The sequence below is a fragment of the Formica exsecta genome, unplaced genomic scaffold (genome assembly GCF_003651465.1).
Source record: "Formica exsecta isolate Colony F162 unplaced genomic scaffold, ASM365146v1 scaffold72, whole genome shotgun sequence".
NCBI lineage: Eukaryota > Metazoa > Arthropoda > Insecta > Hymenoptera > Formicidae > Formica > Formica exsecta.
The window spans coordinates 9,723-33,848 of record NW_021853485.1 but is presented as its reverse complement, the minus strand read 5'-3'; the positions used below and the strand labels follow the sequence as shown (position 1 = coordinate 33,848).

The window sequence follows — 24,126 nt, the reverse complement described above, 5'->3', positions numbered from 1 at the left end:
CGAACGAAGGAAACTTGCGTACATAGCGATATTAGCTCTGTGTGCCGAGAAGCATTATTATTATATATATATGTGTGTGTATTTTTTTTATACAGGTACAATGGAATCTGTTTTCTGCTACAAGTTTAGTATGTGATACCAAAGATGGAAATAAACAGACTGCCAGAGCTTTTACTCCTTGGGTAGAAATAGAAGATAATTATCGTAAATATGGCTCACAAGATGAATTTTCAATGAAACCACGTTTTTATAATCTATCGAGAACAGATTTTAATAACCAGGATGCACCAAAATTAGATGGATTAGTATGTATCACATATGAATCAATCGATTATTGCAGAGAAAACATGAATCACTTTTTTATACAAAAGTAGTTTTTTTCGTAGAAATAATATTAGTTTGGAATGACTAATGTCAATTATTCATTTTGATTCATAATAAAACTTGTATATGCATCTATATTTAATAATTTTTATAGCAAAAATCTAATATACTAATAAAGTTTTTACTTCTTTTTTAAAAAGTTTCTTTTGTGGTGCATGTTTCTTCGATTAAATCTTTAATCTTTTATTTATAATATCTTTATCTTATCTTTACAGGCGTGCAACTTTATTTTGGGCACACCAGATAAAATGAAATATCCTCTTTTAGTTGATGCATTGATCGACATCCTGAATGTACTTAATCAAACTGATATGCATAGAAAAGGTGGTACTGAAAATAAGGAAAAAATTACATTTACCGGATTATGCGCGATTCAATATTGCTTTTCCATATGTTGGGAATTATTACTGATGTTACCTCCCTCGACTCCTTATATGAATAAACTAGCTCTTGGTGAGGAAATACCGGCTGGACCGATGTTGCTTCATTCATTGATATGGGGTCCGAGAGCCGCATATAAAACTTTTACTGGTTGGATGAAGGATTGTTTGGTGAAGCAAGGAATGTACACGCAATATGCCGAAAATTTATTAAAGACAGTGTCATCTACTGTAAACTCTCTCAAGTACGATGTTACCCTTGCTAAGAATTGTATCGTTTCGCTCAAACCAGAGTATAATGCCACTGATAAGATGATGCCGAGAGCATCGTTGCCAAAACTCGGTTCTTTATGTATATTGGCTGCAGTTGTAGGAAAATTACAAGTTCTTATGGACGAGAGCATATCGAAAAATTCTGCTGAGAACATTGAGACTTCCAAGAGTACGCAGAATGCAGATTCCGCACCTTCAAACAGGACTAAAATGATAATTGAAATTTTACCGCATATCTTATCGTTGACAGACGCTATCCTATTGTCATGTCGGTCCAACATATTGTATCATACATTCGAATCTACCGAGGAAGATGGAAAGTATGGTATACGGGACTATTTGATTTTGGATAATATCTTGTCAATGGCAGGCGCGAATTGGGGAACGGAATCGTCACTGGTCTCATTTTTGCCGAGCTGCATTAAATCTGCACTGGATAAGTGGAAGAGTATCGCGTTCGCTCCTGTTCCTTGGAACACGTATGCGAATGATATAATACCAGCGGAAAGCTACATCTTTACTACAGTGAATTATCATGTCAGCTCCTTGTCGGAACATCCAACGTTTTCTATTAATCCATCGTTGAAAAACCTACTTTACTGTTTGGTTTCATTCATGATGGAGTATATCACTCCTGCAACAACTCCGGAACAACAATCCGACATACATTCTCAAGCCGTGGACATTCTTGTTTCATTGTCAATGGACGCTCGTACCGACTATCTTCGAGAAATGGCTACTAACACTCTGGTCAAATTATTAGGACAGGATAACGACAATGAAGCACGGCACTTGCGCGAACATTTGTTTGTACTAAATCATACATACAATCTGATAATCGAATATACTGATAATGCAGACGGATCCATTGGCATTGTTATCGACGAGGAGATCTTGAAACAGTGTATAAAATATTGGGAGCGGCTATTGGAAAAACCTCTCGGATGTAAAGCCTTAGACTTGTTCTTTGCTCCTGATACAAATCATAGTCTTGTATCTATCTTATTGTCTATAACGTCGCCCCAGGCTTCGTCCCAGTTTAGTACGTACATTTTACACTTTTTCAATGCATTATTCAGAACAACCGAAAAAACGACAAATGATGGATCATTGGATCGTCTATGCAATTCAGTGGCCAATTTCGCCAATGTCGAGAGTGAAAAATTACAGACGTGGCTGAGACACGTTATATTGGGAGCGACGAATGTATCGACGAATGTTTCTGCAACGAATATACCAACATCCACCGCTGGTGTTACAAATACATTGGTAACTGTTTCCGGAACCTCGGAAGATGGCCAGAAATCGGATGAAAGAAATAACGCATCTAATAATGAACAAACCCAATGGGCGATTTCTGACGGTTCTGGCAGCAATCAACCTGCAATAAGTAACGACGAGCAGCATTCGAGCCATGAGAACAGCCGTTTCTTGCGAGCGCTTACCAATTACATAGTGAAAGATAAAAGCAACATCAGTACAAACGTTTCGATAACTATTCTTCAAGCTCTTATACCGTTAGCGTACCACATCCTTTCTCCTACCATCGAAGGAAATCGGTTCTCTGAATTGATGCATATCATGTCTACGTTGGCTGATGCCGGCTCGGAAAAAGGACACGCATTGCTTTTCAAAGCCGCCACTGAGTGGGTTGAACTTTGTAAGGAGCAGATAATGAATAAAGATCCGCAAACTTTCGACAAACCGTCATCGCCGTACATCGAAGCGGGTTGTTGTATGTTGAACTACATAGCCGACATAGTAGGCGCAATCTGTCCGCAACAGGCACAGTCCCAGGATCGAGCCACTAGTCCACCGTGGGAGGGTGCTGTACCGAACAATAGCGACGTAAATGACAGCGACTGGGTAGACGAGATTCCGCACGAGGACGATGACAGCGCAGTCGAAGACTCGGACGAGGATAGTCTCTGCAATAAACTATGCACCTTTACAATCACGCAGAAGGAGTTTATGAATCAGCATTGGTATCACTGTCACACATGCAACATGGTCGATGGCGTCGGTGTTTGCACAGTGTGCGCTCGAGTCTGTCATCGTAGTCATGACGTCACGTACGCCAAGTACGGAAATTTCTTTTGCGACTGCGGCGCTAAGGACGACGGATCGTGTCAGGCGTTGACAAAGCGTAGCCCGCAAAGCTCAGAGCATCAACCAACCGGTAATATACCGTACAGTACCGTTGGCGCTCCCGCGGAAAGCAGCTTGCTTCTAACGAGTAGTCTACGCCGACGGGCGTCCAGTCCTGTACATAATTCATACGATAAGCACGAAAGAGGTGGACGCGACACTCAGAGACAAGTGTATTTGAGTAAGCAATTGGAATCTTCGAAGGATTGGATATATTCTCAACTATGTAAGAGCGGATTGGTATCTTCATTAGTAGATCTGACACGCGCGTTAGTACCCGCAGTGGACGCGTCTTGTCAGCGCTATTCGCCAGTTGGTTGCCACTCGCGAGCTCAATTGGCACTAAAACATTTACATACGCTCGACAAAAAATATGAGCATACGGATCAGCTTATGTTGCCGACTCTGGGATCTCAAGAGGGTGCGTTTGAAAATGTTAGAATGAATTATTCGGGCGATCAGGGTCAAACGATTAGACAGCTGTTGTCCGCTCACATGATACGACGTGTCGCCATGTGTTGTTTGTCGTCTCCGCACGGTAAACGACAGCATTTGGCTGTTTCGCACGAGAAGGGCAAGATAACGGTGTTGCAGCTTAGTGCATTGTTGAAGCAAGCTGACTCTTCTAAGAGAAAGTTGACTCTAACGAGACTCGCTTCAGCTCCGGTACCTTTCACTGTCCTTTCGGTTACCGGAAATCAATGGAACGAGGATTTCTTAGCCGTTTGCGGTTTTAAGGATTGTCACGTACTTACGTTCAACAGTTCCGGTACAGTGTCCGATCATCTAGTTTTACATCCTCAGCTTGAGAGCGGGAATTTCATCATTAAAGCGTTGTGGCTTCCCGGTGCACAGACGCAGTTGGCGTTGGTTACCGCTGACTTTGTCAAAATTTATGATTTGGGAAAGGACGCGCTAAGTCCGCAGTATTATTTCCTCGTGCCGACAGGAAAGATACGAGATTGCACATTCATGCACGCGGAAGACGGTACGTTTCACATGTTACTCATGTCTTCCGCCGGATATATTTATAGCCAGGTGATGGACGAGGAGAGTCAGGCCAAGCATGGTGCTTTCTATGTGACAAATACATTAGATGTTTATCATCCGGAAATAAAAGACAATGGTCAAGTGGGCGGTGGAGGAGTCTCTATCTACTATTCACACGCTCTTCAGCTGCTATTCTTCAGTTATGCCTGCGGCAAGAGCTTTATAGCGCCGTTAAAACATATGGACTCCGATATTACTGTCGTATTTCAGATTAATCTCGCCAGTAATAAGACAAATGGAAATAAATCCAACAATAATCAGCCGCAACCCTTGTGTCAGTGGAGCGAAGTGGCGAATCATCCTGGATTGGTCTGTTCCATCTTGCAGACTAGTAATAATCCGGTGATACTGATGATCAAACCCGATACGATCATGATACAAGAGATCAAGATTGTGCCCGCGAAAGCAAAGATTATGGACATGGTTGCAATCCGACATCCCAGTTCGAACGCTGAACATCGTACGACTCTGATATTACTGTGCGAAGACGGAAGTCTGAGAATCTACATGGCTGGTATGGAGCAAACTGGATTTTGGATGTCATCCACCGTACAGCCGATTAGCACCAACTCCGGCATCAAACCGGCGCGGAAAAAGAAGACTAACAAGATGGGAAAACCGTCGGGATCCATCACGTTCCCCATTGATTTTTTCGAACATTGCCAAGTGATGAACGACGTCGAATTCGGCGGCAATGATTTATTGCAGATCTATAACGTCGCGCAGATCAAGCATCGCTTAAATACCACTGGAATGTACGTAGTTTCCACAAAGGCTATGGGCTTTAATGTGGAAGTCACGAATAACGACGCGATTTTAGTAATGACGGGGATACGAGTGCTCTTTGGCAATCAGGACATTCAAAGGGCACCTTTGTATGTTGAGGTGAGTGGAGATATCGATGTTTATTTGACAATATGCAAAGACTTTTTTAAAACTCCAATGGGTTTTAATGATATCAATTTTGTTTTTATAAAGATATTTGGCAGAAGTATTCGAACTACGTTAACTAGAAGCCGTTGGTTCGATATCCCTTTAACAAGAGAAGAAAGTCTCCAAGCTGATAAAAAACTAACCATCACTTTCGGACCGTCTCAAGATCCAGAAGGCGTTATTATGGTCGATTCAATAAAAATGTTAGTACAATTGCAATTGTGAAAATAGAATCGTAAGAATGTTTTTTTTTAGTAACATACCTAATGGTGTTAACATTTTTTTATTTCTATATAGATACGGTAAGACCAAGGATGCATTTGGATGGCCTGAAGAGATAGAAGAGATCCAATCTTGTCAACCAACATCTGCGCCAATCACGACAATCAATAACGAGACTGATAATACCATTGTTTCTCCTGCACCATTGTCCTCTATTGATAAGTACGTTAACAGAACATTAATTTTGTATGAAGTACATTTAGTAAGTTAATTATTTTATAAAGAAAGTATTCTTTAATCCATGTATATATTGTATCAGAACGACAAAGGATAGTTCGGTTAACATAGAAAGGTAAGGGCATATTATAATTTTCTTATTGTAAAAACACAGTAGTGAGGAATAAAGATTCGACAATTGGTGTTTTATATCAGTTAATAATCTATAAATGATTATTCAAATATATAATGGAAGTTTTACGAGAGAAAGAGAGAGAGAAAGATTTATTTTTGACTGACAGTATGCGAAACAAATTTTCTGCTAACAATTTATTTAGGATTTATAATTTAAACATTTAAAGTTATTTTTTTTTAATAAATTATCACCAATTGTCAACTAATTATTTAGCTCATATGATAATGTAATTAAATTAACATATAATGTATACAGGGTGTATCTGAAATGATGCACTAGACTTTAGGAGCGTATTCTAGAGGTCAAAATAAGACTTTTTTTTTTCTTATGAACATGGGTTCGCAAATGAACCCCCCTCCCAAATAAAATTCGAAAAAGTGTGAAATACGTTTTTATTTTTTCATTTTAGTGGCTTACTTTACTTCATAATTTACTGGGCTATACCAAATTTCAACCTTCTGCCATTTTTTTTTTCTGAAATACAGCCAATTTTTAATTTTTTACCCAAAGTTTAGGGGCCTCTAGCTCGGAGGAGGGTTCATTTGCGGATCCATGTTCATAGGAAAGAAGGTCTTATTTTGACTTCTAGAATATGCTCCTAAAGTTTAGTGCATTATTTCAGATACACCCTGTATAATCAATAAATGTATACATTATTACAAGAACATGATTAATGAATATAATTAATAATTTAGCGAAATTTTTTTAGAATGATAGCCAGCGTTCTCGAAGTCCTGGAATCCTCGTTCATCTTATCCTCGCACGATGACAACAAATCCTCGCTGAAAACCACAGCGATCGATGTCGCATCGCGATTATTAATATTACCTACGCCATCATCTGTGCAAATGCATACGACGGCTTTGTTAGCTGCTCTTCACAGTACCAAACAGGCTTATCATTTCCATAAGGTATACGGAGATCGATCATCCATTACGTTCATTAACAATCATACATATAATATGTTATATATCTTTCGCACGTTGTTTTTGCAGGATTATGCATTATTGTCGCACGTTCTCGAGTCCTTAAAGTCAATGAGAGAAGCTGATGATCCCGCAGATATCGATGCAGAGAACTTTTATAGACTCGTGCTTATTGTTCGTGCCATTGCCGTTTCTCGCCCCCACAATCTTGCAAAATTTGCCGAACAGTACGCGAATAAGTCAATTGACGAAAATAGCGGTACGTGTACTTTACGATTATTGATATTTTTTCAAAATTCAAGGTAACCAAGTACTATGACATTAAATTAATTTTCATCCCTAGTACCCGTTTTCGAGAAGGATCGCCTGGAAGCTCGTTCGCGCACCAAGGCAGATGGAAATCAACATTTGGTCATTCAGTTGATGGAAATACTGTGGTCTCTGCATACGGCATATCCCAAGAATATGGCACTCGCTCCGGTAGTCGTGCCAGGACTCACGCATGCCGAGGGAACGGTTCATGCAATCGTGGAGATCGTTCACGCTTTCGCGATATGCGACGTTGAAAATAATACCCCGATAGCCGCTAAACTGTATTTACAGTTGTTACTGTCCTCAGACACCACTATCAGTTTTAGTGCCAAGCACGCGATAATCAGAGTGCTTAGACCCAGATATAGACGTAGGAGAGTGTATATACCGAGTCCGCCAAACTGCAGTACTCCAGGTACAGGAATGGAGCATGATATCTTAGAATTATCGAAACAGAAAGATACTAGATATTCGATTATTATTTTTTATTTATATCATGGTTGATATATTTCTTCTTTGTCTGTAGGTGTAGTTGCGGAAACTGAAGAAAAATCCGTTTCAGTTCCATCACAGGCTTCTCAAGACGCGGTGGAGCGCGACGTGGAGCAGCACTTTGATATCGAAGCCGTAGAAGCGGTAGACAGAGTGGCGGATATGCTCGGTGCCGCTGAAGGCAATCAGAACTCGGCCGCCGCGAGAGTAGTTAATCATCATCCGTTGGAAGCGTTGCTCGGCGCGGGTAACTTCCCGCAGTTACTCGATGTGCCGCCGGATGCTGACGATGAGGCGATGGTGGAACTCGCGATAGCCTTGAGCTTGCAAGACCATGAAGGAGGTCATGCTGATCTGCAAGCATTGCGACAAGGATTCCAGCAGAGCTTTCCCAATTTACAGGGTATACAGAGTCTTCAGAATTTAAGCGGCTCAACATTACAAAGCTTACAGAACTTAGCGGCGCAGGGATTGGTCCAAGTTCCGAATGCCGCTCAGGTAACACGCTCTTCTGTAATCGTGACTCGCCTCTACTATTCGGATTTCGTTCGATATTCGATTTTTAATAATATAATTAATCTTCAAAAATTTATTTCACGGATTAGAGCCAAGAAGCGGGCCATTATTCCGACACGACCGCTTCTGCGGGCGGTTCCGATGATGAGGGATCAACCGCCGCCACTGATGGTAGTACTCTTCGAACGTCTCCCGCCGAACAAGTGAGTTAGCATTTTTAGCATACGTACTCTAGCCTTGGCACTATACTATTCACCGAAAGTATGTGGACGTGGATCAACAGAGTCTTAGTATTTGCACATATACGTAGTAACGCTTGGGACACATTTTATGTTAGGGTGGTAGTGGTGGTAGCAAGGGTAGCGAGAGCGGTGGAAGCGATAGCGGAGGCAGCGCCGTTGACAGCATGACAGGGGAGCATAATGTTTCCGGCAGGAGCTCCGCGTACGGAGACAATGCTCCCGACAATGCTATGCCTCCGATTGGAATTGGGGTCAATCAAGCGCCACGCTCTGAAACTAATACTCTAGATGTTCCCACAACTTTCACTGTAAGTTCCGTGTACCTTAGTACAGGTTTACGTAGCAGACTTACATATGTTCTTGAAAGCAGGAGAAGTGACGGCAACGACTGGACTATATTCGCGATTCCAATGTATCGACTTAATGTTATGTCGACACAAATTTACTTTAATTCATAACGTGTAATACCTTTCTTCTTCCTTATTCCATTCGATATCATTCATCATTATCGTCTTGAAACTGATTATAGTCTGTTCTATTGGTGGAATTGTAGTTGATTATGAAATTCTGATAACTAATTTCTTATATGAAAGATAAAATCTATAACTCTCTGCTCTAGTAGTTTAAATTTATGAAATTCTTTTTGCATGTTTAATGCATAAAGTTTTAGATTTTTCCTATGAAGAGTATTGATTTAAAGATCACCCATATATATAGCGTGTATATGTATATCAGAAGCTTCATTAAATTTATAAGTTTTAATTTGTAGATTATGATCTATCATCATTCTATTATATGTTGCATAAATTAATCATAATCATAATCAAAAGGGGCAATTTTTTATGGAGAGTGATTACATATTATGGTTATTAACCTTATAGTTAAAACATCAAAAAGCTAAAATATATCAAAATTTAACATTATGCATACATGTTATATGTACACATGCTACATATAATTTAGAATTTTTTTTTATAAATGATTGAATAGAATTTCTTATTAACGCGATTATATATTGTCATAAAAAAATATCATTTTTAAAAGATTTATAAAAGATATCCAGTATTCTTTGACAGAATAACTTCTGTTACTAATCTTCTTTTATCATACTCAATTCAAGAATGAATCTGTAATGTAGTTAGCTATCTTAATCTCAACTTACTTTATTATATGTTTAATTATATTGTTATCTTATTATATTGTTAATCATTAAAGACTTGGACCTCCGTTCTCAAAAGTTGCCTTTAATCCACACTGCCACAAAAACGAAGAATCAAATAATATAGGATTGAGCATACAAATATCTCATAAAACATTTTTATTAAGCGTGCTACAAGACTTCGTTGAATCCTATTAGTTGTTGGAGTCTGAATGAGGTACAAAGTGTAACAAATGTATTCTGGTATTGGCTTTTATATGTATAGTACCTTAGAAAAATCTTTAGAAATTTCTCTCTGTTAACTGGAAACATGTCTAATTAAATACGATAGAAATTAATAAATTACAGCTAATTATTTAAAATAGACAATAAAAGCCGAGAATTGATTTAAATATGATTGCACTCCTCATTGAAGCTTCAAAGTTTAAGTAACTTTGTCTGGAACTCTGACAGAGTTAGTATATTATTCATGATCTTATCAAAAAGACTATGACTGAGTACTGCGCATGCATTAATAATATTTTTATAAATTTTCATGTACATTCAGATTATATGCATCATTAATGCATATCTATTACTTTATCGATTTTCATCTATAAAACTGATAAATAGAATTTCAGGAGTTCCTCGAAACGCGAAATTAATTAATAATGAACGATAAAAATATATTTTATATTCATGAATTATTGTTTGTCACACCATATTAGACCACTGAGCAAGAAGAAGGTATCGAGCAAGAACAGGGTGTTGAACAGGAAAGTGATACGACTGGCGAAATCACCATAAAACTACATGCTATACGGCTTTCACTGTTGGACAGATTTACACAGTTTGTGCCCAATCTAATAAACGTTCGAGGAGTACTTGCCATTCCATTTATGCAGGTACTTTTTTGCATTATCACAAGTATGCCAGGAAAATATTTGTTGCATAAAAGTAGTATTATAAAACTATTATTTTCCATCAGGTTGTGTTAATGCTAACTGCTGATCTTGATGGTCAAGATGAGAGAGACAAAGCTTGTGTAGAACGTTTGTTGCAAATGCTCGTGAAAGAACTCGAGATGGATAAGCCTGATACGAGCAACATATGTGAGCGTAGCAATAAAAGGGAGGTCCATTTGGTTATCATGCGTTTATTAAGTAAGTGAATAATTATTTATTTCTATCTCAGATTTACATTAATGTATGTTATACATGTCACGATATTTTCTTAGGTGTTCTTATGTCTCGCTCGAAATATGCTACAAAGACTTCCTCGGATAATCCGAACTTTGTGTCCCAAACTACTGCTGCGATACTGAGCAAAGCCGGTATTATCGATTACTGTCTAACGTTACTGCAAGCCTTACTCGATTATTGGAAGACGTAAGTTTACAAATGTGTATTGATGCATATAAATTTTATAAATATTTTACAAATGTATCTTGTTTAGTACCAATACAGAGGAGTCTGGTACTATGATCGGAGGCCAATTATTGAAGGAACATCTTACGGCATCGCCTCCCGACATGTCACCGTTCTTCCTGCGTCAATACGTCAAGGGCCACGCCGGCGATGTATTCGAACCCTATCCCCAATTATTGACGGAAATGGTACTACGATTGCCGTATCAGGTACACAAATACGCGGAAAGTACCGTGATACAACCTGCGTTCGAACAGGTAATTGCCAATAGCTCTTTTGTAGATTTCTTTTTTGTTCTTTTTCTTGTTTGCAAGAATAAATGATTAATTGTTCCCTTTCTTAATATATGCAGCCATGGTATTTCTATCTCTGCGAATATATGATGTCTTATCAAACACCGTTCGTTAGACGACAAGTACGTAAATTGCTGCTCTTCATTTGCGGCAACAAGGAAAAGTACAGACAATTGCGAGATCTCCACGCTCTCATATCTCACGTGCAGGTGATTATATCATAAAATATAATGATATTTTTTTTAAAGCGTTATAAATTAGATATGCTGAATTATATATTAAATTTTTCTATTGCTACATAGTCCGTACAGCAGTGTTGCACAACTGGTGGATACGATCCACCACACGCACGTCCGCATTTCATCAATCTGCCTTACGATTCGTTAGTGGAATTGATCGAACATCTCAAGTGCTGCGTGGAAATCGCCACCAGTCGCACAGGAAACTGGCAACGATTTTGCTTAAAACAAAACACCGTTTTATCGTATCTGTTTGCCATATCGACACTCTTGGACGAAGGCGTGAGCCCTACGGTGCTCCAATTATTGCAATGCGCTATTTGTTCAAATAATAAATTCAAAGAGACTAAAGATACTAAATTAAAGGTAAATTTAACAAAAAAATATAACTCAACTCGCATACTAAATGATATTTAAAAAGTGAATATTTTTTGTTTTTCTTTGGTGCACATGTTAATGTTCATATAAATTTAATCAGGAATCTAAATCGGCGACTGGCACGAAAGAGAGACGTGAACGCGAAAAATCAGAAGATTCTGATACTGAGGCTAAATTTGAAGAAGCACAATGTTTAACTCTGGTCGAGCAAATTCAAAAGCAGGTGCATCCCACATTGCTGATGAAATTTATACAAACTTTCCTTCTTGAAACGAATAATACGAACGTTCGTTGGCAAGCGCATTCTCTTATATTAGCAATTTACAAGTGAGTTATATTAATTTTATCTTATCTATTAACAAAATTAGTTTTTGCTTTAGTTCTTAAACAGAGAGTAAAAGTAATAATAATAGATCAATATAAAATATGAAGTACATGGTTACAATATAAAGCATAAAATGTGTTTATATTTCTCAGAAACTGTGGGCCGACAGATCAGGAAGTCTTGTTAGATCTTTTATGGCGCTTATGGCCTCTGCTCCCAGCTTATGGCAGAAAAGCGGCGCAATTTGTAGATTTACTTGGTTATTTCTGTCTGAAAACGCCACATGCCGGAAAGAAGATGCATACGTACATGGAGCAGGCAGTTGCTGTTTTACATGCACAGAATCAGTTGCTCGCGCGACACCCTAACGCAAATCTTTACGTAAATCTTGCGCAATTCGTTGAACTGGATGGTTATTATTTGGAGAGTGAACCTTGCCTAGTATGCAATAATCCAGAGGTACCAATGGCAACGATCAAGCTATCATCAATTAAAGTAGATTCCAAATTTACGACGACGACGCAGATTGTGAAGCTGGTCGGCAGTCATACCATCAGCCGCATCACTCTACGTATAGGCGATCTAAAAAGAACAAAGATGGTTCGTACCATCAATGTTTATTACAATAATCGATCTGTGCAAGCTGTCGTAGAATTGAAGAATAAACCGGCAATGTGGCACAAAGCGAAGAAGATCACTCTTGCTCAGGGACAGACAGAAGTCAAGATGGAATTCCCGTTGCCGATAGTAGCCTGCAATCTTATGATTGAGTATGCCGATTTCTACGAAAACATTCAAGCTTCGTCTGAGACATTGCAGTGTCCGCGATGTTCCGCCAGCGTGCCCGCGAATCCCGGCATTTGTGCAAATTGCGGTGAAAATGTGTTTCAATGTCATAAGTGCCGAGCGATCAATTACGACGAAAAAGATCCGTTCTTATGCCACGCTTGCGGATTCTGCAAATATGCCAAATTTGATTATACTCTGACTGGTAGGCCGTGTTGTGCCGTCGATCCCATTGAGAACGACGATGATCGGAAGAAGACGGTGGCGACTATCAATACATTATTGGAGAAAGCGGATAGGGTATACAAGACTCTGATATCCAACAAGCCGACGTTGGAAATGCTTCTCGTGAAGATATCCGAGCATCGTTTGGATCGAGGATTAGAGGACGGTATACAGGTGTCTGGTAGTACCCAAGTGAACAGAGCGATTCAGTTACTGGCGCAGAGATATTGTAGTGAATGCAAGACCTCCTTCGAGGAGCTCAGTAAGATTATTCAACGTGTTTTAGCCTGTCGTAGGGAACTTGTTGCTTATGACAGAAATCAACGAGGTAGTCAGAGTAGCTCGCAATCTTCATCGTACGGTACGTCCAGTATGAACGACAATGTCACGAAGGATGAAACGATAGTTTTGCCGGTCGGACGCTGTTACGGTTGCGCGTCTGCCGCCACAGAGCATTGTTTGACGTTGTTACGCGCTTTAGCTACCAACAGCGTAGCCAGAGATGTTCTATGTAAACAAGGGCTTATCCAAGAGCTCGTAGAGCATAATTTGCGAAAAGGTACGGTACAGATGCAGGAAGAAGTGAGGCAATTGTTGTGTCTCGTTACGAGAGATAACGCGCAATCGACCAAGGAGATATGTTCGCTTCTAACCAATCGAATCACTCTGACGCTTCGCGGACGAGTCGCTACCCCGGATTTTTCGGTCGCCGTACGACACGAAATGGCTCTTCTCGCGGCGCTCGTGCAAAAGGAGGACTCGTGCTGGGAACAAAAATTGCGATGCGTTATGCAACTATTTCTAACTGCTTGTAAAGAATCAAAAAGTCCCGTTGTAATGGAGAGTATTATACTGCCGTGTCTGAAAATTCTGCAAGGTCTTATTAAACCCGATCAACCAGTTTCCAAGAAAAACAAAGTAAGCATTCAATCAACCATAGCATTATTTCTGTTTTTATTATACATTTTTGATGTTTGTAAAGTATATGTAATTTTATGATATAATATTAATTTTAGGATAAAACCATCGAGTCTCTGGCGACAGTGCAACCACCGGAAGGAATCAGTATCGATGTGAATAAATGGATCACTGGCGATCCCAAGCATTCGTACTCTGAGTGGTTTCGCCGTATGCCAGCTAAGAAAACGGAACCGTCGACGGCAAAACCTCTTAAAAAGGTTGGTTATAAAATATGTAACATTCGATAAAATATTATAATAATTATTAATTATAAATTATGTAATATGTGCGTGATATATTCCACAATAAGAGATTACAAAAACTAAGATTATTTCATGATTTATTGGATTCTTTGTTCCAGGAGGAAACTCGAGTGTTGTATCTTATGGAAAAGTATGGACATAGGTGGCATCAGCGTTGTATCAGGCATCAAGGCGTTCAACCATTGAAACTTTCTGATGGTGCTTGGTTAAAGGAGGTTCTCTTTAATCCCAGTTCTCGACTGGCACGGCAGGTCGCTTGTAACATGATCGAGAGCCTGTGTCAAGGTACGGAGAGAAAGAAGGAAGTTCTAGTCTTGCTGACCTGTTACTTGGAAGAATTACGTATCGCCGGCGAAAGCAGCACCGAGTTCCTCACTTTGTATCAGAGTTTAATCAGACAGTCACCTTGGAAACAATTCCTGGCAGTACGCGGCGTAATGACTTTATTGGCGGATCTATTGACCCGGGAGATAGAGGAATTACATCATCTGGAAGAAACTACTTTAACTAGTGACCTTGCTCAGGGATATTCATTAAAGATGCTTACGGAACTTTTGGCAACTTTCTTGGAACAAGAAAATATCAAGCAACAATATAAGGGCCGATTAGTTGGTGCAGTACTGAACGGTTATTTATCTCTTAGGAGACTTGTCGTTCAACGGACTAGACTGATCGATGATACGCAAGAGAAATTGTTAGAACTCCTAGAAGAAATGACCTCTGGTAACAATTTCCAAGATTTTCTTAGACATTTTTAATAAGCATTATATTTATTTGTGTAACGAGGTAATATAGTTATTAAATGTATATCAGGCACCGAAGAGGAGACAAAGGCATTCATGGCAATTTGCGTTGAGACAATACAAAAGCAGAATCCTCAAGATGTTCGCACTCCGGTATTCATATTTGAAAGATTGTGTTCGATTATCTATCCAGAAGAAAATGATATAGGCGAATTTTTCTTGACTCTTGAGAAGGATCCACAGCAGGAAGATTTCTTGCAGGTGAGTCTTCATATTTGTTTCCACAAGATTTTCATATCTATTATATTTAGAAAAGAGATACTTAATTTTTCTTAAACCTTTGCAGGGAAGGATGTTGGGAAATCCTTATAGCAGTTTGGAACCTGGACTAGGTCCACTTATGAGAGATGTTAAAAATAAGATCTGTCAAGATTGTGAGTTAGTTGCACTTCTAGAAGACGATAATGGAATGGAACTTCTCGTCAATAACAAAATCATCAGTCTGGATCTTCCGGTCAAGGAGGTAAGAATCGATTTCATAGTTTTTGACATAACAATATAAAAGCCATCTTCGATATTATACAGATGCTGATATCTCAGCAAATTGTATTATTTCTGTGAAATGATTATACACAGTATTTTCTTTTGTTCAGATTTATAAGAAGATTTGGGTGTTGGAGGGTGGCGAATGTGACGCCATGCGCGTGGTATATCGTATGCGCGGTCTTCTTGGTGACGCGACCGAAGAATTCGTTGAAACTTTGAACGCCAATAGTGAACAGGAGGTGAATAACGAGGAAGTTTACAAAATGGCAAATGTATTGGCAGATTGCGGTGGTCTTCAAGTCATGTTAGACAGATTGGCGGCAATACACGATGTTAATCGCGCGAGACCTCTTCTTCAAGTGCTATTAAAATTATTCAGATTGTGCGTGAAGGTCAAGAAGAACCAAGAGGTTCTGAGCAAACCCGAATTGGGAGCGGTCACCGTACTTCTGGACGTTCTTCAGCGTTGTCTCGCTACGGAGTCGGAAAATTCTCAAGCGAAGATTACCGAACAATTATTGGACGTAAGCATCGTCGCGAAAGAAAAGATCTTTGTTCGTATACCATAAGCAATACCGTAAGATAAATATTTCATATCGATTTCAGATTATGGAAACGATATTGACAAATGCGGCATCGCAACCGTTAAGTGCGTTCGAGGCATTTTCACGCACTCTTGGTGGTCCGGAACATATCAAGGCACTTTTATCGTGCACGCAGTCCACGGCAGTCAGACAAAGCATTGGCGTGCTTGCGCATCTTGCGAGAGTCTTGGCAGCGTTGACTTACGGCAATAAGGAGAAAATGGCGCTTTTGTGCGATTACTTTAAACCTGTGTTGAACTTTTACAAATTCGATTTCGAGCACACATCCGAGGACGAACAGAAGCTAGAACTGTTCTGTATACTCACTCAAGGCATCGAACGAAATGCGATTGGTAATACGCTGAAAGATTATATCATAAGCATGGGTATAGTGAAAGATGCTTTTGAGTATATCACCGTAAGTAAAGAGCATAATCATGACAAAAATATATAAAATATATAAACCTAATTAACCTTTTCCATCTCTTTTCGCTTTTGTTATAGGTGCACGCGCCATGCGTTAAACCTACGCTATTACGCACAGATAGCGACGAGCTGAAGGAATTCATATCTAAACCAGCTCTGAAATATATTCTACGATTCCTTACAGGGTTAGCTACGGATCATGAACCGACTCAGGTACTACAGGCAATAATCTGTATATTCTATTTTCATAATTCTTTTATTAGTGAAGTAATCGTTGAATTCTAATGCGATATATTGCTTTTTTTCATTTCTTTGCAGTTGACAGTTTCGCAAGTTACTATTAGTATAATTCATAGACTGGAACAAGTGTCTTCGAATGAACACGTTGGCTCGCTAGCGGAGAATTTGTTGGAAGCGTTATGTACAAATAAGCAAGTAGCCGAACTCATCGAAGAAGCTCGCCAACACACGCGCAGCGAAAAGAAACGCCTGGCTATGGCAATGCGAGAGAGGCAACTGGGTGCGCTCGGTATGCAAACGAATGATAAGGGACAGGTGACAGCTAGTGGAACAATTCTTCAGCAAATGGAAGACCTGGGCGATGAGACTGGATTGGTCTGCGTTATTTGTCGGGAAGGATACAAATTTAAACCAAACATGGTAATAATTTTCTATTGGTTTCATTACTTATACAAAATACCTTAAAATCAGAGTATAGCAAATATATAGCTTTTGGAAAATTTGGAATCGATTTTCATTAGTGAAAATATTGATTAATCATTTTTTTGTACATTTTTCTTATTACTTTTTTATTGATCTTTCGTTCTTATATTGTTTTGCTATAGGTATTAGGCGTTTATACATTCACGAAGCGCTGCAATGTAGAAGAATTCGAGACGAAGCAACGAAAAACCGTAGGCTATACGACCGTCACGCATTTTAACGTGGTTCACGTGGACTGCCATATGTCCGCGGTGCGTTTGGCGCGTGCCAGAGATGAATGGGAAAGCGCGGCACTACAGAACGCTAATACGAAATGCAACGGATTGCTGCCATTGTGGGGCCCGCAGGTTCCGGAGTCTGCATTCGCCAGCTGTTTAGCTAGGCACAATACTTATTTGCAAGAATGTACCAGTCACCGTGATATATCCTACCCGTCGACCGTTCACGATTTGAAATTACTTCTCCTACGATTCGCTCAAGAGAAGAGTTTCCACGAAGACACTGGCGGTGGAGGTCCCCAATCCAATATGCATATAATACCGTATTTGATACACATGGCTCTATATGTCGTTAATACGTGAGTATAACGATTTTGATAATGTACTCTAGAAATTGAACACTAAAAAAGAAATCAGAGGTTTACGCTGATAAAATTAGAAATAAAAGGAAAATAGATAGTTTTTCTCTAATAGCTATGCTGTCGATATTATAAACTAATATTTATTTGCAGAACACGATCGGGAACTAGAGAGGACAAAGCCTTAATGACTTATCTGGAAGTAGCACCAGGTTCAGCATGGCTCGATAGTAGTTACGAAGCAGAAGGCCCATTGTATCAGTGTGTCCTTTCGCTGCTCTTTTTCACGCCTGCTCGATGGAAATCCCATAGACTTACGCATCTTAATCGATTACTCGTTCTCGCGCATCAACGTTATGTGTCCCCTTCGGCTACTACAAAGACCATCATGGAACCAACCGCCAAGGATTACGCTGTTTACAAGAGCACTTTAGTCTTTTTCGGTCTAGTGGATTGTATTTACGGAAACTTCTTCAAGGTTTAAAGCACAGCTTTAATAATTTTTAACTACTATATGCACATATATCGATAGCAATTATATATTTTTTTCTAAATAATTACAGAAAGTAAATGTTTTATCCGATGACCAATGGCCTTCGGTTTTGGCTGAATACATCAGGCATAATGACGAAGCTATGTTAAAAGCCTCAGAACGCGTGCTTTCGTCATATCGTGATGAATTACTACCGTGCGCGTCATTCGAGGAGTTTTGCGATATTGTTGGTAAGTTTGTAAAAAAGAAGTTAGAGATCGGTAGAAGACTCGATATTACAATCCGATCAAAATATTAAAAATCAATTTGTTAATTCTAGGCTTATTAGAAGATATAAGAAATCCTTCTACGTATATTGACGATATCCTGCGACGTCTTGCTTGAAGATATTGGAAATTTTCTTTATGTAGCTTATACTGGCATTGTTACCGGCGAATCGTTTTTCCTTTTTCTCGCCTATGTATAATCAATATAATCGTTTTCATCACAGATTTTTATATCGAAAGGATTTCAATGCTTCATGTGTTAAAAGTTGATTCAACATGATATATTCTTAATACACAAAACTATTTAATATGAAAATTGTGTTACATATGTGTGATGAGAGATATAAGATTATAAATTACTTTTTATTGCTGCTTATAAATCTTTACTCGTAGATAGATATGTATGTACATGGAAATAATTTGTGCTTTAATAAAATGCGACTAAATAAAAATGTTTGAATATATAATTCTTTTTCTATAAAAGAAATCCAATAATTATTATAGTGATATTATCCTATGTTTTTTTGTAATTATTAGGATGGGACGTTATGTGAAGGGTCGATAGAGCTAACGAGAAAATACAAAATCTTGTACTAACAGTTTTTTACTACCATTAATGCAATAGCAAATACTGTTACGATATATCATGTAGGAATGGTGAACGATCGGCGACAACGCACGATTATTTTTTTGTAAATGTTTCTTCGCTCGGTATTACAATAACTATACTTATATTCTTTATATGATTAATAAAGCTATCGCTAAGGTATATTAGTGGTTAACACACTATTGTCTATGCATATAGCCTCCGTTTTCTCGAAAAATTGGTTTCGCGTCCGTACAATTTGAATTTTTCATAACACAAAAGATTCTTTAATATTAAATTCTTATTTACAGTCGTGAAGAACGAGCGATATTATTTTGGCAGTGAAATCGGTCTCTCAGTGTAAAATGTAGAAAAAGATATCAAAATGCAAAATACAAATCTGTTTCCGCTCAATTTGTTAGCCGTAAAATGCAAATGTCTGCATTACATTTAAAAAAAAAAAAAAAAAAAAACGTACGATTTATAAAAGCTAAACAAATCTAATGTATCGTATATATCAAACGTGATCATTAATATCCGCGATGTTGCAAACATCACGACGTAGTAAACAATCATTTGCGAATAATATAACGTCATATTGTCAGCAATACGCATATATTACTCGTTACATTTAACTTTGCAACCCTGGTTTTTTTATTGCAAACTGCAGGCAAATTTTTCGGCTTCGAATTGAACAGGGTACACTTTACGTAGGCAAATTTGTATCGCCTTATCGTGTGTGTATGTACAATTTTGGATGTTCCCTTTTGTCTCGCATATACTTCGTGTCGAATTAGCGAACAACATTCATCATTTCATCAGCCTCTTCCGTATAAATCGCGATTCGCGAATAGTGCAAGGTATCAATTTAATACTACCTATACTGGCAAGCTACTGTGTATATGTATTACGTCTAATTCATATCGTGTGTTACATTATTAAACAATCTACTTTGAATAAATTACTTTAAGGCTATTTTCTTAGCTCATCGTCGATTATCATAATTTAATACTTGAGAAACTATCGTCGTACCCTTCGAACGGGTTTAATGTACAAAACGTGAAATTCGTCGCGCAAACCGCGATCCGACTTAAAAGCTATTTAACAAGATGACAAATATAAGTAATTAACGAGCGTACAATTACACGATTAATATCAAAGTAATATCTGTTGCCTTGTTCATGTTACGTGCTGAAAAAATTGGTGTAATCAAAATTGATCATTTACTTCATTTTGATGAAACGTGTAGTGATTTTTCAATTATATTTTTGAGGAATTAAAAAAATTTTACAAAAATTGAGTTTCGATTAATTCTCGCATATATACGAGACTGCAAGAATTATTATCTGACATAAATAAAGATGACTGTTTCTGCAAAAATTCGATAGAGAATAATTTGGCCATTTGCTCCCTTTAATTATATTAATTCTCACTAGGACGCTTTTCTCATTCAGGACGAATGTATAACATTGTAATAACTTATACGCTATGCTAGAGTTTCGACATGTACAGAATTTTAAAGTTTGGTCTAAAACCAATGTCAGTTATACGTGATAGTAATGTGTGAATAATACTAATTATAATATAATAAAATAATAATAATATATATTATAAAGCAATAATAACAATACAATGATGATGATGATAATAATAAGAATGTTATCTACAAGAATGCAACAGAGGGACAGATGACGAGTTACAAATGTCATTATGTACGGGGTGACGATCTCTTATTTGTAAATACATATTCATTTCACGTTGATAAATAGCAACCTCTTAAATTATTGCGTTGAATGCGACACACAAAACATAACAAAAGAACGGTATCTTTTTTTAATCCGCAATAGTACTAACTGAAAAATCGTTGTGCGCTGCGAAACGTGTCATTCTTTCGTTATGGATTATTCGGCGCGATTAAACATCGTTTATAATACGTCGTTGCATGGTTAATACGGTAATTACATGCAGATTTTGCACACGCACGTAGTGTCACGCAATTAATTAATCGCCTCCCACGATGAATAACACACATACTCGTATACACGCGCTAACACAACTAATAACGTCGCCACAGCCTAACTTCTTCCCATGCTTGATTTTCGGAATTGCAGAAGATTAAATTCCAATTTACTATCATGAAAACGGCGATTAATCAGTCAGGTTCTTTAATGAAGCTGTGAGAGGAAAGTCAGCTAAGCAGCGACATTATTTCACATACAATCATACATGTTACAAAAAAAGGAACTAACGAGATTTCCGGAACGACTTGATTCTGATCACGAATAACTCGATTGTAATTTACAAAAGCACGTTATTGCAATATTCTAAAGACAAGAATTTGCTCTTAACGTTTCATGTATTAATTGTAAATCACTTTGTATTCTGCGACTTGTGGATGTTTTGTACAGTTTAGGGAATTATGATAATTAAAACAATTTAATTGTATAAGCTTACTTTCCTTGTAATGAATAATAATTGCTCTAACTTTAAAGTAAGAGGAGTAATTTTCATTCAGAGATTACAAGTCATTTCGATTGGATCGTGGATAAGATGAGTTTCAGTCTCTTCCTAGATGCACTTAAAACAATGATTCCCTAATTTCTAGTTCTTAAATCGCTAATCAAACCAAACGTCAATCTCGTACAAAGGCTCGAAAGTTTGGACGAGGTTTCAGGTAATCTTCTACCTTCGATTATATGTAACTAATCCTATATATAATATATATTGGTTTCTCTCTCTGATGATGACAATCACAATTCAATGTGATTAAAAAGCGTCATTGTTCTTCGTTATATGCATCATACGAAATGAAATGCATTGTCTCGATAACGATGTAAAACGATCCTGAATAAATCTTTGTGCTGCGATATATTTGTCCGGAAATAAACGAACCATCATTGAAAATTTTGTTCTCGATTCTTTCTCGATCACATGATGAAATCCATCACGTACAAATCAGCTCGTTAGCATTGTTAAATGCAGACGCTAATTTGAGGTGAGCAATGAACGGAACAGCAATAAAATTGTCGTGAAGAGTCATCAATCCTTTTTAGTTGCAAACGCCATATATACATATATCGTAGCCAGATTACATAACCGTCGTTTTATAAAATGTTTAGGCATTTTATAAAGTGCGGCCACATTCTCAAATCATAGTTGAAAATGAAATATTTTACAATCTGGATAAGAATTTTAGTCTTTTTATAAAACGCTAACAAGCGACTCGCCACATTGTCAAACGCAACAATTTGTATATCGTTTTAGATTCTGATTGATTCATTTCAGTCATTTTATGTTCAGTCATTTTATTTAACTGTCTTTGTAGAACAGCCATTTATAGAAAATTAATAGGTAATTATGTTATAATATTAATAGGTAATTATGTGTATTTCTAAATGAGAAAAAGCTTGTATGAATACTTGTTTTTATTATTTATTACTTTTATTATTTATTTATTACTTATTATATCTATGAATACTTGTTGTATTTATTATAATTAAGGTTTCATAAAAGTAACATAAATAAAATTCTTGAAAATAATATTTGAAAATAAATAATAAAAAGAATAATAAAAAGAAATATAAGCGTGAAAAAAAAAACACTTATTTATTATGGCTATTTTATCAAATATAACATAAAGTAAAGTCGATAAAAACGCACCGATCATAAAATGATTGAAATGAACTAGCCCAGAATCTAACACGATGTACAAATCGTTGCGTTTGATAAGGCAGGTCGCTTGTTGTTTTATAAAAAGACTAAAATTCTTAGCCAGATTGTAAAATATTTCATTTTCAACCATGATTTGAGAATGTGGCCGCACTTTATAAAATGCCTAGACGTTTTATAAAACGATGGATTATGTAATCTGGCTGCGACATATACAGGGTGTCCGGTAAAGATTGTGCCAACGCTCGTGAGCGGGTAGAGCACAATAAACTGAACAGAAAAGTCCTGCACCATTTTGCAATTTTCGTAATAATTATTCAAATATTAATTAAAAAAGATTGGCGAATGAGCGCGCGTTTCGTGCGGCTAGACCTAGACCTAGACCATGGGACGTACGCTCAGCGGCGAGCTTCGCAGTATCGCATGGCAACGAAAAGTTTGGCCTCGCGACGAGGGTCGGGGTACGCGCGAACAGCGAGCGGCCATTATTAACAATTATTAAATAATTTAGATAAATAATGCTAACTAAATGCTTGCCTAACAATTACAAAAAGAATTAATTGGGTGAATAAAATATTTAATTCAGAGAATTTAATTGATTCAACTACACGTATCATTGCGCAACTAAAACATCGAAAAACAGTTGCGCAATGGTATCTAACGACATCGTTAAAGGTTACAGAATAGAATTCTTAATTTAACAAACAAAATAAAAAAGGGTAATAAGAGCCAGTCGCGGTAATTAGAGCGCATAAATTTTTTATTTAAATAACTTTAAATCATAGAAAAATGTACGTTTCGATCTCTATAATAGGGCGCGCATGGCTCTTATTGCCTTTTCATATCTTGTTTGTTCTATTTATCTTTTATCTTCTTTATTCTAATATTTTTTTGATGATGTAATCTGCTGTCGTCATTGCCAAAAAATATATGCTCATGATTAATTATTTCCGGTAAGTAAAAGCATCATATAATCGGACTAATTATATAATACATACAATAGATTCATTTACTAAATCGAAATATAACCGGTGAAAAAATATAATTCAAGATAAAGAAATAAAGAAATTTGAACATACATAATCAATTGATTGTATTATTTTCAAGAAAAATATATAAGCTTGGATGTTTTATAATTATTTTAGTATAATGACATGTTGTTTTTTTCAAAATTTATTTTTTTATTTTT

At 37.5% G+C, this 24,126-nt stretch overlaps 1 protein-coding gene across 6 annotated transcripts in view; it reads left to right on the top strand.

Annotated features, from left to right (window-relative positions):
* The window catches only part of LOC115243332 (E3 ubiquitin-protein ligase UBR4), a 24,263-nt gene extending 4,522 nt beyond the window's left edge, over window positions 1–19,741 (top strand). For 4 of the 6 annotated variants that reach the window (XM_029820230.1, XM_029820227.1, XM_029820226.1 and 1 more), the window contains exons 12-42: window positions 96–305; window positions 600–5,120; window positions 5,214–5,371; window positions 5,466–5,612; window positions 5,710–5,742; window positions 6,512–6,713; window positions 6,798–6,987; window positions 7,072–7,455; window positions 7,567–8,030; window positions 8,138–8,251; window positions 8,386–8,598; window positions 10,157–10,333; window positions 10,417–10,591; window positions 10,666–10,816; window positions 10,884–11,112; window positions 11,208–11,357; window positions 11,451–11,753; window positions 11,866–12,092; window positions 12,243–14,019; window positions 14,118–14,279; window positions 14,423–15,047; window positions 15,138–15,328; window positions 15,414–15,590; window positions 15,721–16,137; window positions 16,220–16,615; window positions 16,702–16,836; window positions 16,942–17,283; window positions 17,469–17,923; window positions 18,077–18,401; window positions 18,487–18,646; window positions 18,736–19,741. In XM_029820230.1, coding sequence (XP_029676090.1) covers window positions 96–305; window positions 600–5,120; window positions 5,214–5,371; window positions 5,466–5,612; window positions 5,710–5,742; window positions 6,512–6,713; window positions 6,798–6,987; window positions 7,072–7,455; window positions 7,567–8,030; window positions 8,138–8,251; window positions 8,386–8,598; window positions 10,157–10,333; window positions 10,417–10,591; window positions 10,666–10,816; window positions 10,884–11,112; window positions 11,208–11,357; window positions 11,451–11,753; window positions 11,866–12,092; window positions 12,243–14,019; window positions 14,118–14,279; window positions 14,423–15,047; window positions 15,138–15,328; window positions 15,414–15,590; window positions 15,721–16,137; window positions 16,220–16,615; window positions 16,702–16,836; window positions 16,942–17,283; window positions 17,469–17,923; window positions 18,077–18,401; window positions 18,487–18,646; window positions 18,736–18,800 — 13,275 coding nt within the window. In that variant the 3' untranslated portion in view covers window positions 18,801–19,741. The remainder of the gene's footprint in view (window positions 1–95; window positions 306–599; window positions 5,121–5,213; window positions 5,372–5,465; window positions 5,613–5,709; window positions 5,743–6,511; window positions 6,714–6,797; window positions 6,988–7,071; window positions 7,456–7,566; window positions 8,031–8,137; window positions 8,252–8,385; window positions 8,599–10,156; window positions 10,334–10,416; window positions 10,592–10,665; window positions 10,817–10,883; window positions 11,113–11,207; window positions 11,358–11,450; window positions 11,754–11,865; window positions 12,093–12,242; window positions 14,020–14,117; window positions 14,280–14,422; window positions 15,048–15,137; window positions 15,329–15,413; window positions 15,591–15,720; window positions 16,138–16,219; window positions 16,616–16,701; window positions 16,837–16,941; window positions 17,284–17,468; window positions 17,924–18,076; window positions 18,402–18,486; window positions 18,647–18,735) is intronic. The other 2 variants (XM_029820228.1, XM_029820229.1) reach the window with 2 other exon arrangements.
* The last annotated feature ends 4,385 nt before the right edge of the window (window positions 19,742–24,126 follow it).